The sequence below is a fragment of the Natator depressus genome, chromosome 1 (assembly GCF_965152275.1).
Source record: "Natator depressus isolate rNatDep1 chromosome 1, rNatDep2.hap1, whole genome shotgun sequence".
In the NCBI taxonomy this organism is placed as follows: domain Eukaryota; kingdom Metazoa; phylum Chordata; order Testudines; family Cheloniidae; genus Natator; species Natator depressus.
In genome coordinates, this window is record NC_134234.1 from 259,412,861 (window position 1) to 259,432,809 (window position 19,949).

The 19,949-nt window shown below is 44.7% G+C and overlaps 1 protein-coding gene across 1 annotated transcript in view; it reads right to left on the reverse strand.

Moving 5' to 3' along the window:
* The window catches only part of UBN2 (ubinuclein 2), a 99,511-nt gene that overhangs the window by 28,358 nt on the left and 51,204 nt on the right, over positions 1-19,949 (reverse strand). Inside the window, exons 7-11 of the mRNA XM_074941746.1 lie at positions 8,155-8,225; positions 7,226-7,355; positions 5,648-5,766; positions 4,719-4,832; positions 2,536-2,679 (exon numbers count right to left, since the gene is read on the reverse strand). Of these exons, the coding sequence (XP_074797847.1) occupies positions 2,536-2,679; positions 4,719-4,832; positions 5,648-5,766; positions 7,226-7,355; positions 8,155-8,225 (578 nt within the window). The remainder of the gene's footprint in view (positions 1-2,535; positions 2,680-4,718; positions 4,833-5,647; positions 5,767-7,225; positions 7,356-8,154; positions 8,226-19,949) is intronic.

Here is a 19,949-nt window from a genome sequence, read left to right on the forward strand (position 1 = left end):
TCCTTTTCTTTTTTCTTTTTTTTAGTAATAATAGACATACCCATGTGAACATGAAAGTTTTTATCCATTCGCACATTTACTCACTAATTTAAGAAAATCATTACACCCTCCCTTGTATTCTTTACATTGGCTGCTTATGCAATGGTAGACAAGTTATAATAGGGGTGCGCAAACTTTTTGGCCCAAGGGCCACATCGAGGTTGCAAAACTATATGGAGGGCCAGGTAGGGAACGCTGTGTCTCCCCAAACAGTCTGGCCCCCACCCCCTATCCGCCCCCTCCCACTTTCCACCCCCTGACTGCCCCCACCCTCAGAACTCCCGACCCATCCAACCCCCCCTGCTCCTTGTCCCCTGACTGCCCCAACCCCTATCCACACCCCCGCCCTCTGACAGGCCCCCTGGGACTCCCATGCCTATCCAACGCCCCCTTCTCCCTGACTGCCCTGCCCCCTGTCCACACCCTTGCCCCCTAATGGGCCCCCTGGGACTCCCACGCTTACCCAGGCCCCCTGTTCCCCATTCCCTGACTGCTCCCCGCTCCCTTACCATGCTGGAGCCAGCCACGCCGCCGTGCTGCACGGCAGGAGCGGCGGGCCAGAGCACCGGTGGTGCAACGTGCTGAGGCTGTGGGGGAGGGGATACAGCGGGGGAGGGGCCGGGGACTAGCCTCCCCAGCTGGGAGCTCAGGGGCCGGGCAGGACGGTCCCACAGGCTGGATGTGGCCCGCGGGTTTTCCCACCTCTGGGTTATAAGCTTGTTAGTTGGTTGGTTATTTTTTTCAGTCATAAGTAGTGTTGGCTTTTGGCTACACTCAGGACCTCCTTGAGTCTCAGATCATCACCCGAACTCTGACACCATCCACCTTTTAGAACTCCAACTATTATGTTTAAGCATGGCAGAATTCATATTTTAAAATAATTTTGATGGATAATATTGATGTTTACTTTTAAGCTTTTTACAAATATTTTTATCAATATTCACAGTTGCAGAAAGTATGGGGTGGGGTGTCAGTTATTTAACGAGAGTAAATGATGAGATTCAAAGGGTTAAAAGCATTATCAATGTTAAAACAAACTGTCAACATCACATGTCAAAATATACAAAGTAAATATACTTAAATCAACAAAACATATATGTTTTTATTTTTCACTTGCTAGTCCATTTGTAATAAGCCTAATTCTGAAATCTAAATAATTGGATTTTAACTCTAAAAAGTTCTCATGCAGCATTTTTCTTACTTTTCCGATCTGTAAATTTTCATCATCTATGGAAATATTTTTCATTTTCTGTATGTATGGCGAAATCAACATTTATTGACAAAAATCTTATCCTTCCAAGACTAGTTATGTCTTAGAATTCGCAGGCAATTATGCCTTTTCTGCGATGGGCCCTAAAGTATGGAATTTACTCACCTCTTTACCATCTGACTCTGTTCATCTCTTCCTATTTTTAGAGAACACCACAGGACTTTATTTCAAACTTGCATTTTAGCCTCATTATTACCATCCCTCCTACTTTTCCCTTCTGCATTGTCCTTGGTTCATTGGTTTATTTGAATTTTAACAAGATTAAGAAATTGTTGTACTTTGGATGATGTGCAATGACATAAGTAAAGTGCCTTAGCAGGGGACAGTTTAGAAACAAAGTACAAAGGATTATTAATAAAATGTTCTGTGCACTCTCACTATGAGAGCACTGACCTATTAAAACCATAATCTAGTCACACATTAAATTGGTCACAGATTACACAGACAGCGCTACTTCCTATATCACCTTAACCATCACAGGAGAAGTCTCCCCAGCAATCACCCCATAATTTCCTGTATATCTCCAAAAAGATGTGCCTTGGACCATGCTCTGAAGGTTAGTAAACTCAATCTCTGGCAGACCAACAGAGATAATAACTCTCCACTAAAAGCACTCTTCTGTATTTACACAGAATCTTGAGGGCTGGAAGAAACAAATTAATTTGTAAAATCTGTCAATCTTCCTACAACTCTGTTCCAATTCAACTGGCACAGTTTAAAGCACAGCTGGTAACTTTACATGACCTTCACTACTTTAACAAGGTAATGCGAAAGATGCCTGCCAGCCACCCTTTAAAGTGACAATGTCATGTAGTATGGCACACTATTTAAGTATATTTAGAAGAGATTTACAGAACATAATTGAAATATTTTTAGGAACATTTCACTTCAATTAGGAGATGCGTTACCAAAACATTCCCCTTAAGGGAACCTAAATATTATAGCATCACGTTAGTATAAAAGAGCGAAGGAGAAAACCTGAAGTAGCTACATTGTTCAAACCAGGTGAAATGCAAAAAAATAAACTGCATCAGTGATGAACGTTAGATGTTTTTAAATTTTCAGTTTCAATGACATAAAATGTTATCAGTAATAGGATATATACAGTATTTTAAAATTATGACAGTGTCCCTTTACACCAACTGTCTGTAGAAGCATGTCACCCTAAGTGAGACTCAAGAAGCTGTTACACGGTGGCAATCAGAGATACTAAGCAAGTATCTTACCTAGCCTGCATCCAGCCTTTAGGCCAGAGTGGTTTCACCTCTGTCTCCATAAAGGTCTTGAGGTAATCCTCAGGAGACTGACTTCTATTTGGCTCTAGCTCATAGCATCCCAGCTTGATCTTGACAAGGTTACACAACAAAGCCCTGTTGAGAAAGAGAGAGAAGCCAGGCATGAACCATACAATGGACTGCAAAAGTCAATTTGAACACTCAGCAGAAAGAGACTGAGGAATGGAAGAGTTGTTGCCATGTAATGGGCTGTTCAGTGCACTCTGTGAAAAGAGCTCATGAGTCTCAGTCCACTTTTGTAGGAAAGATGCTAATGTAAAAGACAACCATTGTAACTGGCATTGATGACCCACCTCTCCACTTCCCTCTTAATTCCCTCCAGGCTTTATGACTAAGGCTACGTTTTAGTCCCGGATATTTTGAGTAAAAGTCATGGACAGGTCACAGGCAGTAAAACTTTCACGGCCCGTGACCTGTCCATGACTTGTACTATATACCCCTAACTAAAACTTGGGCCAGGGGGCTGCAGCGGGTGCTGGGAGAGGGTAGTCCAGGACCCTGCAGCGGGTGCTGGGGGGGGAGGGGTGGAAGGGCGGGCAGCACACGCCCTGGGAACCCTGCTGGTGCCAAGAGGGAAGGGTTGGTGGGGCTGGCAGGCTCCCTACCTGGCTCCGTGCAGCTCCCTGGAAGCAGCCAGCCTGTCCCTGCAGCTCATAGGGGGAGGGAAGGCTGGGAGGGGCTCCACACGCTGGCCCTGCCACGAGCTCTGGCTCTGCAGCTCCCACTGGCTGGGGACCGCAGTCAGTGGGAGCTGCAGGGGTGGTGCCTGCAGACAGGGGCGGTGCACAAAGCCCCCTGACCCCTCCGCCTAGGAGCTGCAGGGACATGCCGGCAGCTTCCAGGGAGCCCCTACAAAGTAAGTGCCACCCTGCACCCCAACCCTCTGCCCCAGCCCTGAGCCCCCTCCCACACCTAAACTGCTGCTGCTGGGGGTGGAGGGACCGCAGTAGCCCAAGATTACCCCAACAGCAGCTGGTGCAACTGGCCCAGGGGCTGCCTGATCTGCTCAGGCAACCCCGGAGTGCCACTGCAGAAGTCATGGACTCCGTGACAGATATGCAGCCTGACTTATGACTGACTCCCTCTGTGCCCTCCAATTCTTGACATGTCCTCTTTTATATGGCATTCCCATGTCTGGAACGCTCTCCCTCACCTGGTCTGTCATGGCTCCAATTTCTTCTTAGAACAGAGAATGCCTAAAAGCTCTATTGATACACCGTATTCCACATCACAGTACGTTATTTATTGAGACCACAAGCTCATTCGCGCAGGGACCTTGTCTTTTTACTGTCACTGAAGCACCGGACACTGAGCTATACCAGAAAAACTGCCTTTTTAGGCCTTGGTGGACAGACAATGAATGGGACAAAAACTGAACTCCCTTCTTGACCCTACAGGTAGTCTCTCTAGGTCAGCTTGTGATATATTGGCCATAGATGTAGATGGGCAAAGACCTCATCAGTGTCCAAGAGCTGCAAATCCAGCACTTTTCACCAGTGCTAGTTTCTGCTCTGAAGTGAATTTAAGTCTTGCCTAGACTGGGAAATTTTTACCTTTTTAAATACTGATTTAGTAAAATCCATTTGCTAAAAAAACCAAACAATTTTCAGTAACTGTTAAATTTCCTGGAGTAGACAAGTCATCATTATGTCAGGTGAGGTTCTGTGCTGTCCAGAATCTCAACAGTGCTATGTGATGCGGCCACCCCCAGCACATCCTCTTATATTAAAGTTTTTAAGGTAAGTCCTTGGGATGCAGCTTTTCAACTGTCTTCTGAAATTCCTACATCAGGGATATCCTCCATTTGGCTGGATACAGGATTTTACGCATGGCCTTTTATACTGCTCCAGCATTTTTATGTGGTATAAAGAGACTGGAGTGGGGATTCAGGTCCCCCACCCCTCAAGTTTCAGAAACAGAGCTGCATGGGAAACTGAGATGCCTTCCTTCATACCTATCTTTTTTATAAAGCCATATTGCACCTGTCCCTTTCCAAATCTCTGTCAAGTCTGTTTCTGACTGGGATTGTTTACTAGATGGTGCTGTGGCTCAGTGTCCACACAGGCACGTTAAAAAACTTGTGCAAGGTGAAAAAGGGGAATGTTATGTCACACCTCACTGTATCATCCCAGTGGAATTTCTTTCTTGGCCCAATAATCCTCTTTCCTGGCTTCTCATCATCATCTTCCTCTGACCCATTTTTCTCTCGTTCATCTTCTGCTTGCAATCTAGAACAAATTTTTTGTGAGAGAATTAGCACTTAAAGACACAGACACATGGTGTATTCCCCTAAGAAAGGCACGAATTCTCTCTTACCAGGCTGTAAAAATAGGGGCGCAGCCCTCAGGTTCTCATTATACCGTTCCCAAAGAGGCAAACATTTGACCCTCCCACTCCATCTCTCCATGTGACTCGCACAACCTCTGGCTGCCAGGGCAAGTTGTGTAGACTCCTTCAGGCCTGCTCACTGTCAGTCTAGTGCTGTGAATGTGATGACAGATGGAGGACTGGTCCTGCTTTGACCAGGGGGTTGGACTAGATGACCTCCTGAGGTCCCTTCTAACCCTGATATTCTATGATTCTAGTCTATGATTCTATGATGCTCACCAGTCAATTCTTACTCCTATACCCAACCCCAAGCCCAAATCAGTTTCCCTCATGCAGTGAAGAGATAGGAGTTTTAATAATCAGGACAAAAATAATCAAGAACATAAAAAAATACATCTCAATTCCATCTTCTTCTTGTTTCCCACTCTTTATATGTTACAGCCTCCTTTTCCTCCTGTCCTTAAGATCTTACCTCAAAGTCACTTAATGGGACTTCTTTTCAGAGTTCGTTGATAGTGTTACTTAATTAGCTGAAGGAATCAAAGAGTACTTTGCACTGTCCCAATTTCCCTTTACACCCCTATATGCATATGGTCTGAGTACACTGCTTTTGCAGTATTTATACCCCAGAATTGAGAAACATGGAAATTTAACCCATGTTTCCTGTATGAATCCCCTGGCCAAATACAAATATCCCAACTTCAAAAGTACGCACTTTGCATTCTTGGCTTGATTGCGAGCCTGACAGTCCTCCTGATACTTGAATAGTTGTTCAGGCATGACATTGCTGACAGCCAGTCTCAGCTTTTGCAGCGGATCCCTCAAACGGTCATCCTGGGAAGAGGCAACAATACCAAAGTAATCTTGATACATGCACTGCAAAGGACATACCCAAGATGTTTTATGAGCTGCTGTTCAGAGACTGCAATCAGACCTTAAGAGTGATTTCTAATCAATATTCCCATCAAAACATATGGAAACTTTAGAAACAGTTCAAGCAATACCTGCTTATTGGTAGTAACAAAAAAGCATGGGAAATTCCAACATGGTTCTCTAAAATGGCACTGAACTACCACACTATGGTTAACAATGATACAAAACAATGGTATACTGTTTAATTGCTAATACAGCTGAGATGTTCTTGAAACCGAAAGACCAAAAAAAAGGCAAATATCTAGAAAGAAAAACATTTCTATCTTTATGCATTTCTCACAGCATTACTTCTTGGTCTCTTCAGATGACCCTTTTTACCAAAAAGGGGCTAAAAGTGTTTGATAGAAAAGAAAGAAAAATGGACTGAAGTGGGTACCAACACTTGCCAGTAAGTAATTTAAAATTAAAGTGGCCAAAAATTCCCAGTTGTATACAAGCCATTCGGACAATATGCAAGACTGCCAAATTTTGAGGAATGATCATCTTCATAGCAAAAGATCTTCAGCAAATGTTAAGCTGATATTATATTATGCACCTACCATTTTCCCTGCTCTTAATTATTTTATGCCTGGCCACTGCAACCATTTGCCGAGAATGGCTTTAACAACATTCCTATGACCAGCAAGAGGACGTTTTAGCATGCAACATGTGGCATTTATCTACTCATCCTCCCACCCCCGGCCCCTCCTCCATACCACACAGGTGATAAGCCATCTACCTCCATGAACACTTCCAGGTCCTGAACAAGGCTTGGTCCTGAGCTCTTCCACCACCAACTCTAACTACTCACACAAGTAGCAATGCATTAAACAGACCACCAGGGCAGCTCTACCATTCAATCATAGATCACAAAATACCTTAATTTACTCATCTTCACAGGGAAAATATACACACCCATATTTAAAAGCAAAGCAACTGTGAAAATGGAGCACGAAAATCACCTGACAGTCATAATAAGTACAAAAGGGGGTTAAACTAGACGATTCTTGTAGTCCCTTCTAACCCTATGATTCTATGAAAGCAGCATATTTAGACTCACAAAGGGTTAAATTGGCTAACCTCCTATTACGATAATGGCTTATTTGCATGGAATTTTGTACAATCAGGTACCCAATTTTTTTGTCCATTCATTGTGTGTTAACAACTGTGTAATCTACCATTAGAGCAGAGCTAGACACCAGGCACAGCCACAACCTTCTTGACTTCTGATCTCATCTAACCTTCAAGATGAAGCAGTTCCATCGCCAAAAAGGTCCTGAAATAATACCTGGAAAACTAGCTTTGCCTTCAGTCTCTCACACACTGCCCTTACTGTTACATACATGACTCCTGCAGAAGCCACTCTCTCTCCCCCTTTTACCTGGACATTGAGGTGTAATTTCTTCAGACGCTTTATCAGTGTGTCCTTATTGCATGGCACAAAAGCCTCAAGATGGGAGTACACGTTGTGACGGACGATAGGACTTATCTCCTGTAACTGCAGCTCAATACTGACAGAAACAAACAAAGAGATAGCTAACTAGTGAGGCAACCCTGGGTGAGGATGGAAACTGTGCAGAAACCTAAGGCGCTTTGCATACGTCACATACTCTAGTTATGCATACAAACACACATCAAGGGTGGAGTGTTTTTCTATAGGTGTGTCAGTAAGACTAATTTTTGCAGAGAGATTAAAGTCCATTAGCTAACAATGAGAGTACATTCAGAAAAATATGCTAATCTAATAAATATTACCCTGGCAATACTAAACATGGTTTTGTATACCATTCACATTTGCAATTACTATGCCAATTTCATGCCATGAATGAGTCAACTGTGGCTGTTACATTTATTCAGAAATAATTTGACATTTTCTAAAATATTTCTTTTTAACCTACACTATGATCATAAGGACCGCACTCCCCGCCATACAAAATCACCTTCCCACACCAGACACTGGGCTGCAAAGATTAGAGAATTAGAATGGGCTAGGTTTTTCCTTCTTAATAAAATCTGAAATTATTCATTTTATGAAATCATGGGACTGTAGGGAAGTGATATGCAAACTTCCACAGAACTATGCTAACGAACTCAAGGCCAAGGGCACTGAAAAATATTTTACTCTGGATAAACCATACAGATGCATCTCTGTATTGGAACTTGTCACCAGTACAGATCTTCAGCTGGTCACTAACTGGCTGAGATTAACTTGTCTTCCCCACTTGTTTAGTTTCCTTTTTTAAGGTCTTTGTAGGAGTAATTTAAAGATAACATCCCAAAACATACAGAACTGAAGAGGTGAACACTTACTCCAGCAGAATATTGTTCATATCCTGCGTGAAGAATTTCTTCCTGCCTTCTTCATCAAACAGCTTGGCAGCCTGGAAGGAAAGCAATAAAAGTACCAAGAAATTTATAGCACATTTTACCCTAAAGATCTTTACAGACTTAAATGATATATAAACTACCTTTATGGCCATATATCACCCTGCCCTGAAATACACCCACCATAACAGTGTAATACAAAACCACTACATGACTATTTAGAATAGCAAGTGAAGAATATTACTATATTCAGTTGAAATTGCAGGAGAAGTGCAAATAGGCAAAACAATCATTCAATTTAGACTGTGGCCAGGTCTCTGGGGTTAGTACCCCATTCTTGCTAAAAGTGCCAAAGGACCTTTCAATGAAAAGTTATTAGGTCCTTTGTTTTAATGTCTCCTCCAAAAGATACCACCAGCAATGATATCCTCCCCCCATAAAAAAAATGAAATAAAATCATACTGGGTCAGTGGTTCACTGTTCACTTGAAGGGAAAAACACGACTCGATAAATTATACCAACAGTGAAATCCCTCATCTCAGTTCATTAAGGATTCTCTTCCTCCCTAGGATTACTGGTTCCTGCTGCAAATCCACTGCCTTCCTGAGCCCTGGTCTACACTAGGACTTTAGGTCGAATTTAGCAGCGTTAAATCGATGTAAACCTGCACCCGTCCACACGATGAAGCCCTTTATTTCGACTTAAAGGGCTCTTAAAATCGATTTCCTTACTCCACCCCTGACAAGTGGATTAGTGCTTAAATCGGCCTTGCTGGGTCGAATTTGGGGTACTGTGGACACAATTCGACAGTATTGGCCTCCGGGAGCTATCCCAAAGTGCTCCATTGTGACCGCTCTGGACAGCACTCTCAACTCAGATGCACTGGCCAAGTAGACAGGAAAAGAACCGTGAACTTTTGAATCTCATTTCCTGTTTGGCCAGCGTGGCAAGCTGCAGGTGACCATGCAGAGCTCATCAGCAGAGGTGACCATGATGGAGTCCCAGAATCGCAAAAGAGCTCCAGCATGGACTGAACGGGAGGTACGGGATCTGATCGCTGTATAGGGAGAGGAATCCGTGCTATCAGAACTCCGTTCCAGTTTTCGAAATTCCAAAACCTTTGTCAAAATCTCCCAGGGCATGAAGGACAGAGGCCATAACAGGGACCCAAAGCAGTGCCACGTGACACTTAAGGAGCTGAGGCAAGCCTACCAGAAAACCAGAGAGGTGAACGGCCGCTCCGGGTCAGAGCCCCAAACATGCCGCTTCTATGATGAGCTGCATGCCATTTTAGGGGGTTCAGCCACCACTACCCCAGCCGTGTTGTTTGACTCCTTCAATGGAGATGGAAGCAACACGGAAGCAGGTTTTGGGGACGAAGTAGATGATGATGATGAGGTTGTAGATAGCTCACAGCAAGCAAGCGGAGAAACCGGTTTTCCCGACAGCCAGGAACTGTTTCTCACCCTGGACCTGGAGCCAGTACCCCCCGAACCCACCCAAGGCTGTCTCCTGGACCCGGCAGGCGGAGAAGGGACCTCCGGTGAGTGTACCTTTTAAAATACTATACATGGTTTAAAAGCAAGCATGTGAAAGGATTAATTTGCCCTGGCATTCGCGGCTCTCCTGGATGCACTCCCAAAGCCTTTGCAAAAGGTTTCTGGGGAGGGCAGCCTTATTGCGTCCTTCATGGTAGGACGCTTTACCACTCCAGGCCAGTAACACCTACTCGGGAATCACTGTACAACAAAGCATTGCAGTATATGTTTGCTGGCGTTCAAACATCCGTTCTTTATCTCTCTGTGTTATCCTCAGAAGAGTGAGATATCATTCATGGTCACCTGGTTGAAATAGGGTGCTTTTCTTCAGGGGACACTCAGAGGAGCCCGTTCCTGCTGGGCTGTTTGCCTGTGGCTGAACAGAAATGTTCCCCGCTGTTAGCCCCGGGGAGTGGGTGGCCATGCGGTGGGGGGAGGCAAAATGCGACCTTGGAACGAAAGCACATGTGCTATGTATGTAATGTTAACAGCAAGGTTTACCCTGAAAGAGTGTAGCCACTGTTTTATGAAATGTGTCTTTTTAAATACCGCTGTCCCTTTTTTTTTCTCCACCAGCTGCATGTGTTTCAATGATCACAGGATCTTCTCCTTCCTAGAGGCTAGTGAAGATTAGAAAGAAAAAAAAACGCACTCGTGATGAAATGTTCTCTGAGCTCATGCTGTCCTCCCACACTGACAGAGCACAGACGAATGCATGGAGGCAAATAATGTCAGAGTGCAGGAAAGCACAAAATGACCAGGAGGAGAGGTGGCGGGCTGAAGAGAGTAAGTGGCGGGCTGAAGAGAGTAAGTGGCGGGCTGAAGAGAGGGCTGAAGCTCAAATGTGGCGGCAGCGTGATGAGAGGAGGCAGGATTCAATGCTGAGGCTGCTGGAGGATCAAACCAGTATGCTCCAGTGTATGGTTGAGCTGCAGCAAAGGCAGCTGGAGCACAGACTGCCACTACAGCCCCTGTGTAACCAACCGCCCTCCTCCCCAAGTTCCATAGCCTCCACACCCAGATGCCCAAGAACGCGGTGGGGGGGCCACCGGCCAGCCAGCCACTCTGCCACAGAGGATTGCCCAAAACCAGAAGGCTGGCATTCAATAAATTTTAAAGTTGTAAACTTTTAAAGTGCTGTGTGGCATTTTCCTTCCCTCCTCCACCACCCCTCCTGGGCTACTTTGGTAGTCATCCCCCTATTTGTGTGATGAATGAATAAAGAATGCATGAATGTGAAGCAACAATGACTTTATTGCCTCTGCAAGCGGTGATCGAAGGGAGGAGGGGAGGGTGGTTAGCTTACAGGGAAGTAGAGTGAACCAAGGGGCGGGGGGTTTCATCAAGGAGAAACAAACAGAACTGTCACACCGTAGCCTGGCCAGTCATGAAACTGGTTTTCAAAGCTTCTCTGATGCGTACTGCGCCCTCCTGTGCTCTTCTAACCGCCCTGGTGTCTGGCTGCGCGTAACCAGCAGCCAGGCGATTTGCCTCAACCTCCCACCCTGCCATAAACGTCTCCCCCTTACTCTCACAGATATTGTGGAGCGCACAGCAAGCAGTAATAACAGTGGGAATATTGATTTCGCTGAGGTCTGAGCGAGTCAGTAAACTGCGCCTGCACGCTTTTAAACGTCCAAATGCACATTCTACCACCATTCTGCATTTGCTCAGCCTGTAGTTGAACAGCTCCTGAGTACTGTCCAGGCTGCCTGTGTACGGCTTCATGAGCCATGGCATTAAAGGGTAGGCTGGGTCCCCAAGGATAACTATAGGCATTTCAACATCCCCAACGGTTATTTTCTGGTCTGGGAATAAAGTCCCTTCCTGCAGCTTTTGAAACAGACCAGAGTTCCTGAAGATGCGAGCGTCATGTACCTTTCCCGGCCATCCCACGTTGATGTTGGTGAAACGTCCCTTGTGATCCACCAGAGCTTGCAGCACTATTGAAAAGTACCCCTTGCGGTTTATGTACTCGCAGGCTTGGTGCTCCGGTGCCAAGATAGGGATATGGGTTCCGTCTATGGCCCCACCACAGTTAGGGAATCCCATTGCAGCAAAGCCATCCACTATGACCTGCACATTTCCCAGGGTCACTACCCTTGATATCAGCAGATCTTTGATTGCGTGGGCTACTTGCATCACAGCAGCCCTCACAGTAGATTTGCCCACTCCAAATTGATTCCCAACTGACCGGTAGCTGTCTGGCATTGCAAGCTTCCACAGGGCTATCGCCGCTCGCTTCTCAACTGTGAGGGCTGCTCTCACCTTGGTATTCATGCGCTTCAGGGCAGGGGAAAGCAAGTCACAAAGTTCCATGAAAGTGCCCTTACGCATGAGAAAGTTTCGCAGCCACTGGGAATCGTCCCAGACCTGCAACACTATGCGGTCCCACCAGTCTGTGCTTGTTTCCCAAGCCCAGAATCGGCGTTCCACAGCATGAACCTGCCCCATTAGCACCATGATGCATGCATTGCCAGGGCCCATGCTTTCAGAGAAATCTGTGTCCATGTCCTGATCACTCACGCGACCGCGCTGACGTCGCCTCCTCGCCCAGTATCGCTCTGTCAGGTTCTGGTGCTGCATATACTGCTGGATAATGCGTGTGGTGTTTAATGTGTTCCTAATTGCCAAAGTGAGCTGAGCGGCCTCCATGCTTGCCTTGGTATGGCGTCCGCACAGAAAAAAGGCGCAGAACGATTGTCTGCCGTTGCTCTGACGGAGGGAGGGGCGACTGACGACATGGCTTACAGGGTTGGCTTACAGGGAATTAAAATCAACAAAGGGGGTACCTTTACATCAAGGAGTAGTTCAGGCAGGACTTCACGGAGGGTTCCAATAAGAAATGGTGCACCTAAGTTATTGTTCTTATTGGAACAAGCAGGTTGGTCTGGCCTCTGATTGATACATGGCTAGATTTACCTTGCTGCACCTTCTCTGTGAGTGACTGCAGTGTGACCTAGAGGAATGAGTCCCCTAGACGGGGGGAAGAGGGGAAGCAAATGAGTACAAAACAAATCTGGTCTATTTCTTGTTTTGATCCACTCCGTCTATCTTTTACATCTTTGGCTGGCAGCAGACGGTGCAGAAGGACTGCAAGCCATCCACATCTCATGGCTGCTCGGCAGAAGATGGTTCAGTAGGACAGCTACCCATCCTCATCTCTTGTCTGCCTGGCAGAAGATGGTACAGTAGGACTGCTAGCAATCCATATCGCCTGCCTGCTCACCATAAGATGGTATAATAGGACTGACTGCAGGACTAAAGAGAATGACCTGGTCAAGTCACTCCAAATTTAGTCCCTGCGCCCATGTCTGCCCAGGCGCTCCTGATTCAGAGGCGACCAGGAGCACCTCGGACATGACTATGACGGCTAGCAGTCCTACTATACTGTCTGCTGCCACAAGGCAATGGGTTGCTGCTGCTGTGTAGCAATGCAGTACCGCGTCTGCCAGCACCCAGGAGACATACGGTGACAGTGAGCTGAGCGGGCTCCGTGCTTGCCGTGGTATGGCGTCTGCACAGGTAACTCAGGAAAAAAGGCGCGAAACGATTGTCTGCCCTTGCTTTCACGGAGGGAGGGAGGGAACGGGGGCCTGACGATATGGACCCAGAACCACCCGCGACAATGTTTTAGCCCCATCAGGCATTGGGATCTCAACCCAGAATTCCAATGGGCAGCGGAGACTGCGGGAACTGTGGGATAGCTTCCCACAGTGCAACACTCCGGAAGTCGACTCTAGCCTCGGTACTGTGGAAGCACTCTGCTGAGTTAATGCACTTCATGCACTTAGAGCATTTTCTGTGGGGACACACACACTCGAATATATAAAATCGATTTCTAAAAAACCGACTTCTATAAACTCAACCTAATTTCGTAGTGTAGACATACCCTAAGGGGACCTAACTCCACTGCTCCTGATGGAACCCCTGTGAAGGAACCATGCAGACAGGAGCCACATCCACATCCTCCTCTATGGTGCTGTCCAGTGTTCTCTCCAGCTTTGGTTTTGTGGAGTGGAGATCCTATCTGTGCTCCCTCCTGCTGTTCCTGTATCTTCCTATTCCTAGCCCTATGGGGAGTGGGAGGGAAGATGGCCTTGCTCCTACTCCTTCCCATTGATCTCAGTCTACACTGAAATTGAAGGTGTGATTGGCAGCTCTGGTAGGCATAGCTAGATTAAAGCTAACGTGGGTAAGAGACTAAAAATATGAGCGAAGATAGTGGCATGGGCTTTAGCACAAGCTGTACAAGCTGGCCTGGAGACCCTGGGTACCTACGTTGCTAACCCATGCTGCTGTATCTTCACTACTATTTTTAGCACATTAGGCCACTGAAAAGGGTGTGCTTGTGAATGCCTGGAGCATTGTGCAAGTGTGATATTCTAATATGTGAGTCTACAGATAATGTGATAATCACACAGCAGTGCAATTGACTATATAGAGAATGTCAAATTTTTAAAAAATGAAAAATGTTCTCCAATCTATTTCCACAGTCAATGTGTTATTCTGACAATAGCAATTAAATTGCAGACAGATGATGTCTTGAGCTGACAATGTTTCTTTAATACTGAAATACCTGTTCTCATTCTTTTGTAATAGACACATGTATGTTTGAAAGTGAAATAGTTGATTGTTGGGATAGTGCATTTTGTACTGCATAAGAAAAGGAGGAGTTTAATATTCAATAATAAATCATTAAAAAAAGCTTTTTGTGTTATATGTTTTGTCCTTCAATCATGCACAGACAAGCCTATAATAGAAAACTAGTTTAAGTGCTGGACTGTGTTCACTGCTTTCTTATTGTAGAGTCTGGAAATCTGGCATTGTATCCGTATCTATTTTTAAAACCCTGAAACATTTGTTTTGTAAAAGACTATTAAGAAACATTCATAAACTTTACAAGAACTTTCCTTATAACGTTGCCACAGGACAGTGGATTTAATAGCAAGCATTTCAACCCCAGTGTGTCTTTAAAAGGGTTAATTTTTGTGAAGTGGATTCCACACTAAATCATCTCATTCCTTTTGACAGCCACATTGCTATGGTGTTTTTCCTCCCCCACCCTAACCTCACTCTCAGATATTTTGTATTAATTTCTCTTGCATCATTTTTAGCCTCGTATCAGAACACCTGCTGAAAAAGATTAGTTAGGGTGGTGAGAGGAGTTGAACTGACCAAGAATAACTGAAGTACTGTAATGACCCTCGGAGCCTGTTCCCCAGAAGACAGTACGTGCTTGAAAAGAACATCCCCAAACATAAAGGTTCAAAGGTGATCTCAGCACTGTAGGTCTGCCAAATGGCACACATGGTAGTTTTCCATTGAAGAGATAAACATTTAGAGATTTGGATACATTTTATCACATAGATTTCTTTAGGATAATACTCAACTGTTGACTTGTAAGGATTATATGGTATTTGGACAACTACTCTCTCAGTAGAAAAAGTCATCCTGCAGTCTCCCTATTAGACTGCTTCCCGGTAGACTTCTTTCTGTTCTATAAAGCACTAGAATTACTGGGAAATTAAATATTACTTGTCTCACAACAGTGGAGGTAGCAGTATGTGAGGGGGAACGAATTACCTGATTTTTTTTTTAAAACAAATTTGGGAATTTACTTTTACTTTAAAAAAAAAAATGAAATGTTTAGTAGGAGTATGTCCTAATTTAAATGAATGCCATGGTTTTAAAAGATATTACATCTATGTTAACATCACTGTCTGCAGCCAATGTGATCCATAGCTGACCAGACTAGATAACTCAAACTCCTACAATCTGAGCATTTATGAAAAGATGACTCAGCAAGAACTATTTAGCCTGCTAAAAATCTTCAGTTGATGGCTTTTTGAACTACATTTAAAAAAAGCTGTCATGTAAAACAAATAATTTAATAAACCCACTCATTTTTAAACTGACCACCAGCTCTTCGCCCCCATCCTACAAACTTGTGCAAAAAACCCTAGTAACAACAGAGAAAACTCTTATAAAACTGCAACCACCTTAAAAAAAACAACTTTAAATATAGTCTGTGGGAACCATTTTCCTTTGTGCCTTTTAAAATGTTTTTTCTTTCACTGATAATGTTTAAACAAGGGGACCACATTTCACTGTACGCCAAGGAAGCATCTTTCTTCAAATCAAATCACAACACAGTTTTCTTTCCCAAAAATTTACTCAACTGATGTCCAGGCCACCTCCTATTCTTATAGGATAGACTTGCTTTCCTAAGAAGTTACCACACTATTCAGAAAAACACCACAATGATCAAATGCTGAAGGATGAGACTGTGTGAGTTATTTTGAAAAGCCTTCTCCAGACCAGCTGGGTAACGTGGTACACAGTGAAATGGAGGGTCAATTTGGGGCAGATCACCACCACATACTGGATCTGGACTGTGTTTATTTCTAGTTGTACTCTGTCAGGAGGCCTTGACTAAGTCACATAGTGAAGCCTAGCAAAACGTGGCATAAAAATGTACTAGGCTAGACACAATACTCACTTTTACCATGATGATTACGAATATTTTAATCACTCATTTAAAAAAAAAAAAAAAAGTATTAACCAATTACCCTAGACCAAGTAAGAGTTTTGTAAACTTATGTACAGAAAAAGGGAAGGAAGTGAAGGATCCTCAGAAAAAAAATCATTTCTCCAAGCACCAGTTAAGAAACTCAAATTTACCTTTTTCCCCAAGTGCGTTGAAGAGAGACTTTCAGGTAATATTTGATCTAAAAATTAGAATTTAGTAAAAACAAGCTTTTTCAAAACTTAAAGTCCAATAGAAAGGATTGCATTTTTGTATCTTAGATGGAAACGTTTCTAAATAAAACATTCCTCTCTAATTTCTGCGTCCCAAACATTGCAAAGTTCTGTTAGCATAGGAGAACTTGGACAAGTAATGGACTAGAAAGAAGTAATTACTAACCTGTTCCATAATTGTTGTTCTTCAAGATGTGTACTCCTGCTGGAATTCTGTGCCACTGCACAATGCAGAATGTGCACAGAATTAATGTTCCCCACAGAATTTGAGGTTTCCCCCCAGCACGGTCGCCTAGGGCTGACAGCAGGAACCCTGGGTCGCCCGGAGGTGACAAAGGGAGCATGATTATATCATGTTATTTTGACAAACGAAAGTATGCAGAACTTTGCAGAATTTTAAAATACTGTGTGCATAATTTTTAATTTTGGAGCGCAGAATTAACCCAGGAGTAGATGTGTTGTACACGTCCATTGCACCTTCAGGTGTGTGCATCCCCAAGTGCACTGTTGTTGGAGATTTTTCCCTCAGTGGTATCCACTGGGTTGGCCTATGCACCCCCTGCCGCTCTGGGTGGTGGTATACCCAACCCTCTTCAGTTCCTTCTTACCAAAAGAGACTTCAATATAGAGGGGAAGGAGTCGGGCCATGGAACGGACATGTGCAACACATATCGAAGAAGAGGTTACTCGCCTTGTGCAATACCTGCAGTTCTTCAAGATGTGTGTCCCTACGGTTGCTCTATGTTAAGAGGTGCATGTGCACCTAAGCCCTTGATTGGAGATTTTCAGCTAGTAGTGTCCATTTGGCCTGCACATGCGCCCTAGGCCTCCTCATGCCAGACACCAAGGCTATATGGGGTGCGCAGGCAATCCACCCTCAATTTCTTTTCTATCCCAGTGTCCCCTAGGGAACAGTCCTAAGGGAAGGGGAAGGACAGAGGGTAGTGGAGCATCAGTGGGGAGGCCAGCTTGAAAAAAACCCCGCAGTTACTGCACAAGGTGAATAACCGCTTCTTCCTTGTATAGTGTCCCTATGAGTGCTCTACTTTCTGAGGGGATACTGCTCAGAAGTCACCTGGAGGAGGGAGCTTTGGAACAGAGTCCATAACTGACGATAATACTGCAGAACTAAGTACCACATCATATCTGACGGCATGGATATGGGTATACTGTTTTGTACATGTGTATTTGGAAGCTCTCTCTCTCAGAAATTGGTTCCCCCCCACCCCCACCCCTTTTTTTTTTTTAAGTAATACCACAGATGTTGCCTGAGATCTGATTGAACGTGCTATCATCCTAAGGTGGGGGAGAGGAAATTGGACATCTGTGGAAATGCAATGAGATATCCATTCTGACAGAGTAGAGATAGAAAATCCCATGGACCTATCCACGGTGGAGATGAAGAGCCTGGGGTACCTTCCAAAATTGTCAGGTCCTATCTAAACAGAAGGACAAAGCTCTAATATCCATGGTATGGAAAGATTCCTGCAGATAACTATGAGATTTTCGAAAAAATACTGGTAGATGGATGGATGAAGATGGAAATCTGACAGAACTTTTGGTAAGAATTCAGAGCATGGGCATAAGGAGACCTTACCCTTGAACACCGTAAGGGAGGGAATGTGCCACTAAAGCCTTAATCTCCTGAATCCTACAGACTGACATGGTGGTAACTAAGCAGGCAGTCTTTGTAGATAAATGGAGCAGGGAACAGTTTTCCATCGGTACGAATGGAAGTCTCATAAGGTGACTGAGAATAAGGTTGAGGTCGGGCTGTCTAATGTGGGGATAGAGATTGCCCAACCCCTTAATTAACCTAGATGATGCTGGCTAAGCAAATACAGAGAATCCCTCTACCAAGGGATGAAAACTGTACCAATTGTACCTTAGCCAAACTGATGGAGAATCCTAATTTCTTCAGACCCCGCAGGTAATCCAGGATGAGCGGAACTGGAACAGAATCAGGCTGAAAGGAGCAACAACTGACCCAGTGAGAGAAGCTCTTCCACTTTTGTAGGTAAGTAGTGCAGGTTGACATCTTTCTGCTGAGCACTTGTGCGTCTGCAGAGCAGGAATGCTCTAGCCCTCCCTGAAAACCATTGAGGAACCAAGTCCTGAGGCACTGAACAGCTAGGCTGGGATAAAGCATGCAATCCACATTCTGAGACTGGAGGTGAAGAACAGCTGGAAGCTGGAACTTCGGTTGGACAGACAAGTACCGAAGTTTTCAGGGCCAGATAGGCACTATAAGGATAACTATGGCTCTGTCCTGTCTGATATGTTTCCATGGCCTGTAATTTTAGGAGTTTAGGGGGGGGAAACGCTCAAAAAAATACCCTTCTTCCAAGGTAGAAGGAAGGCGTCTCCCAAGGAATGGTGACCCAGACCCCCTATTAACCAGAAAAGAGGGCACTTCTTGTTTTCAGAGAGGGCAAAAAGGTCGACCTGCGACAGTATATCTTTGGGATATACTGCAGAGAATCTGAGTATCCAACTCCCATTTGTAGTCCTGTGAGACGCATCTGCTAAGGGCATTGACTATGGTATTCCGAAAGCCTGGGAGGTAGATCATGAATATATGGATCTGATGGGTTATGCACCAGAGTTTCATGGCTTTGGCACACAAGGAGGGGGACCTTGCTCCCCACTGCTTGTTGATGTAGAACATGAAGAGCATTGCTTTGCTCTTTCAGAGAATCTATGGAAAACAGAAAATGGACCAGGACATGACCTCTAGGCAGTGTGTGACCTACTATACCAATTCTTATTTGTAGGTGTGTATACACACACACACACACACACACACGAGATTGTAAGGTAGCTCTCAAGTCCTTCAGCGCATGCAGGGACTCGTTCGTGGTTTCCAAGAAGAGTTTATGATCACCAAAGGGGATGTCCTCCACAGTGTTCTATACCTCTCTTGGAAACAGCTGGAGCCACGATGCCCTGTGCATAACTACTGCCATGGAGTTAGATCTGGCAGCAGCATCGAAGGATGCTTGATGATCAGTTCTGGAAATTAATTGGCCATCAGAGATGATAAACTGGAATTGTTCCCTGCGTTCTTGAGGCAACTCTTCAATAAAGATTGTCAGCCTATTATAATTGGTGGAGTTGTATTTAGCCAGGATAGTCTGATAATTTGCAATCCAAAATTGCAGGGTTGCTGATGAATAGGCCTGGCAAACTGCAGTCAATAGACTGCCCAGGGGTCCCAGTATGGCCACCGTGGTCAATACGGAAGTGGAGGTGGCATACAGGGTTGGTTCCACCACTGTTGGTGACCAGTACAATCCTCCCTGTGACTAACCAAAAAGGGATTCCTGAAGGGGTATGTTGGAGAACCCTGGACCAAAACTGAGGAGACTAACTGGAAGTCTCCTTCTTCCTCCTCCACATCATCCTATAAGGAGCACCCACTGGGAGTGGAGGAGAGTCCTAAGGTACCAGAGACTGGAGTCTTGGTACTAAAAGGTATTC